A 3,483-nucleotide genomic window follows, 5' to 3' on the forward strand; every position below is an offset into this window, starting at 1 on the left:
TGGAAGAATAGAGACTGTTCGTGGAATGAATATGATTAATAAATGGGTGGTACCTTATAGCCCTTATCTGCTTACAAGATACAATTGTTACATTAATGTTGAGGTCTGCTCAGGAGTCAAAGCAATAAAGTATATATATAAAGGTCATGATCGGTGTGCCATTTATGTTCAATTTGATGATGGTGAAAATATTATTGATGAAATACAAACATTCCAAGATGCGCAGTGGGTCTCACCGCCTGAAGCACTATGGACAATATATGAATTCAACTTGACTGAAATGCAACCTTCAGTCATCAACCTTCAACTACATCTTCCAGGAAAACATTCAGGTACACATATTAATGCATAATAATAAACACTTTCTTTTATGAATAATTATAATAGTCAAAATTCAAAAACTAACTCTAAACAAGCTCACAATGTTTTACTGGAAAAACCAAAATTTACAAAATGTCATTGCCTGGAATTGTGTCAAGTAGACAATGTTGACCGAGTATTTCAGAATGTGCTCTATTGACACTGAAGCACAAGCATACCTTTATAGAGAATTCCCAAAGTATTATGTTTGGAATTCAAAGGTAAAGACTTGGACAAAAAGAAAAACAAGATCTGTAATTGGTCGCATTGCAATTGGTAAGCCAAATGTAGTAAACTATAACTTCATACACACCGATAATTGTTAAACTTATTAATTAGTACATATTGATTATATTGTACAGCTAATCCTCGAGAAAGGGAAAGGTATTATGAGCGGTTATTACTAAACCATGTAAGAGGACCATTATCATTCAATGACTTACTCACGGTCAACGGCAAACAATGTCAAACCTTCAAAGAAGCAGCCAAAGAAAGAGGGTTACTCGAGTCCGACAACAGCATATCAGAATGTTTAAGTGAGGCTGTTGTCTTCAAAATGCCATCATCTCTCCGAAGTTTGTTTGCTACAATTTTGGTTCATTGTAACCCAACGGATATTAGAAAACTTTGGGATACTTATTATGAGGATATGTCTGAGGATTTCAACAGGCTATATGGCAACTCACACAATACTATATTACAGTCTACCCTAAATAGTATTAATAATTGTTTGCAAAGTATGGGCAAGAGCATAGCTATAAATGACATTCCTCAACTAGATCAAGATTTGCTCTAAGTTGGTCCATCAGAAAGTAGAGAAATAAATGAAGAAATGTCTGTGCAGATACCTAGAGAAGATTTTGAGGCACAATCACAATTAAATCCAGAACAACATCATGCTTTTACAAAAATAATGCAAACAATCGATGCTGGAACAACTGGAATATTCTTTGTGGATGGACCTGTGGGAACTGGGAAAACATACCTATACCGTGCATTGCTAGCCAATGTTAGATCAAGAGGTATGATAGGTTTGGCAACAGCAACCAGTGGCGTAGTAGCTTCAATCTTACTAGGAGGACGTACAGCACACTTGAGGTTTGAGATCCCCCTTCAAACAAATGAGTCAACTATGACAAACATGTCAAAGCAAAGTGGTGCTGCCAAATTGATTAGAAAAGCAAAAATGATTATATGGGATGAAGCACCAATGGCCAAACGACAAACAATAGAAACAGTCGACAGGAGCTTCAGAGACATAATGGACATCGATAAACCATTTGGTGGAAAAGTCATGGTTTTTGGAGGAGATTTTCAGCAGGTGTTACCAGTAGTTCAAAAATCAACTAGAGCAGAAATTGTAAATCCATGCTTGGTGAAATCATATCTCTGGCCTTTGATGGAGAAGATTCAATTTACAAGAAATATGAGAGCAAGAACAGATCCAACCTTCAGTGAGTTCTTACTTCGCGTGGGTAACGGAGATGAACCAACAATAAGAGACAATTTAATCCTTCTCCCTGAACAGTTGACTGTCAAGCATTCTCGGGATGGATTTCCAGAAGAATCCATAATACAAGAGATATTTCCAAACATGCAAGAAAATGCTGCTATGGCAAAATATGTCACTGAAAGAGCTATTTTAGCTAGCAGAAATGACCATGTGGATAAACTTAATGACAAGTTAATAGCCATGTTCCCAGGTGAAAGGAAGATATTCAATAGATTTGACTCAGCAGAAGATGACACCAACAACTATTACCAAGAAGAATATCTAAATACTTTAACACCAAACGGTCTCCCGCCACATAGGTACTGATGATCACACATTACAAGTTACAATCATGAAGAGGAGGTAACAAATATCAAAATGGATAGATTTTGACATATCTTATTAAATGCAAGTTAGAATTGAAGGAAAATGCACCCATCATGTTGCTAAGGAATTCAGACCCTTCAAGTGGCTTATGCAATGGAACACGAATGATATGTCGAGGCTTCTCCCAAAATGTCTTGCAAGCGGAAATATCAAGTGGTCATTCTGCAACAAACCATGTGTTTCTTCCTAGAATTCAATTATCACCACCAGAAAATGAAGGATACCCAATTAAATTCCTTCGAAAGCAATTCCCGGTACGCCTTTGCTTTGCAATGACTATAAATAAAGCTCAAGGTCAAACAATTCAAAATGTTGGTTTACATGTTGTCTCACATGGTCAATTGTATGTGGCACTCTCAAGAGGGATATCTATGTCCACAACAAAAGTACTTGTCCTAACAGAGCAACCCAAACGTCAAAATGGAACATACACAAAGAACATCGTCTATAAGGAAGTTTTAGGTACGATAACTCCATATACATATATGGCCATTCTAACACAGATAATTAACTATTTACAGATCCTGCATACTAACAACATTACATTGCCTCAAATCTCAGGTTTAGAAGACACACCTATGCAAACATAATGGATTCTTCAGCGACCCATACTCTTCAATGCATTAATATCATATTCGGAATAGTTCTTTCAGTACTATTATGAGCTTTCTTGATATTGTATTCCGTTCTAATGTCTTAATATTATTATTATTAATAATAATTTACATTACTTCTAAACTTCTCTTTTGACCCTTCATATTAACTTCATGTTGGCGTTCCTACTAATATCTCATGCAATCATCAGAAGACTAATTAACACAATGTACGCTTCTACTACTAAATTTAAGTATTATTTAAAAAAAACTAATTAATAAAATATTAAATAATACTTATATGGTATTAATCCATTATGTTTCTAGGTAGAATTAATTAACAGAATATTTAATTTGTTTTTATTCTAAAATGGAGTTCGGAGATGAAGTGTTTCGTAACAACAAAAGGTAGTAAATTATATCCTTTAAAAACTGAAATATCCTTTAACATTAAAGAAAAAAATGTCCTTTGAATTACCATACATCTTAATATGGCACACATATTTAGATTTTAGTAAGAAACTTTACATATCCCAACTTTAACCAATCTAATTCTCATAGATGTTTTGTATATCATCAATTTTTAAATGGCTTTTATAATTCCAAACTTGTAATTATACATGCCAAAAAAATATTTTCAAAATCACTTTA

The 3,483-nt window shown here is 34.3% G+C and overlaps 1 protein-coding gene across 1 annotated transcript; it reads left to right on the forward strand.

Moving 5' to 3' along the window:
* The first annotated feature begins 1,192 nt into the window (after positions 1-1,192).
* Positions 1,193-2,179, forward strand: LOC125863960 (uncharacterized). Its single transcript, XM_049543921.1, has one exon. The coding sequence runs from the start codon at positions 1,193-1,195 to the stop codon at positions 2,177-2,179; it is 987 nt and encodes a 328-aa protein (XP_049399878.1).
* Positions 2,180-3,483: the final 1,304 nt, after the last annotated feature.

The sequence above is a fragment of the Solanum stenotomum genome, chromosome 5, assembly GCF_019186545.1.
Source record: "Solanum stenotomum isolate F172 chromosome 5, ASM1918654v1, whole genome shotgun sequence".
Taxonomy (NCBI): Eukaryota; Viridiplantae; Streptophyta; class Magnoliopsida; order Solanales; family Solanaceae; genus Solanum; species Solanum stenotomum.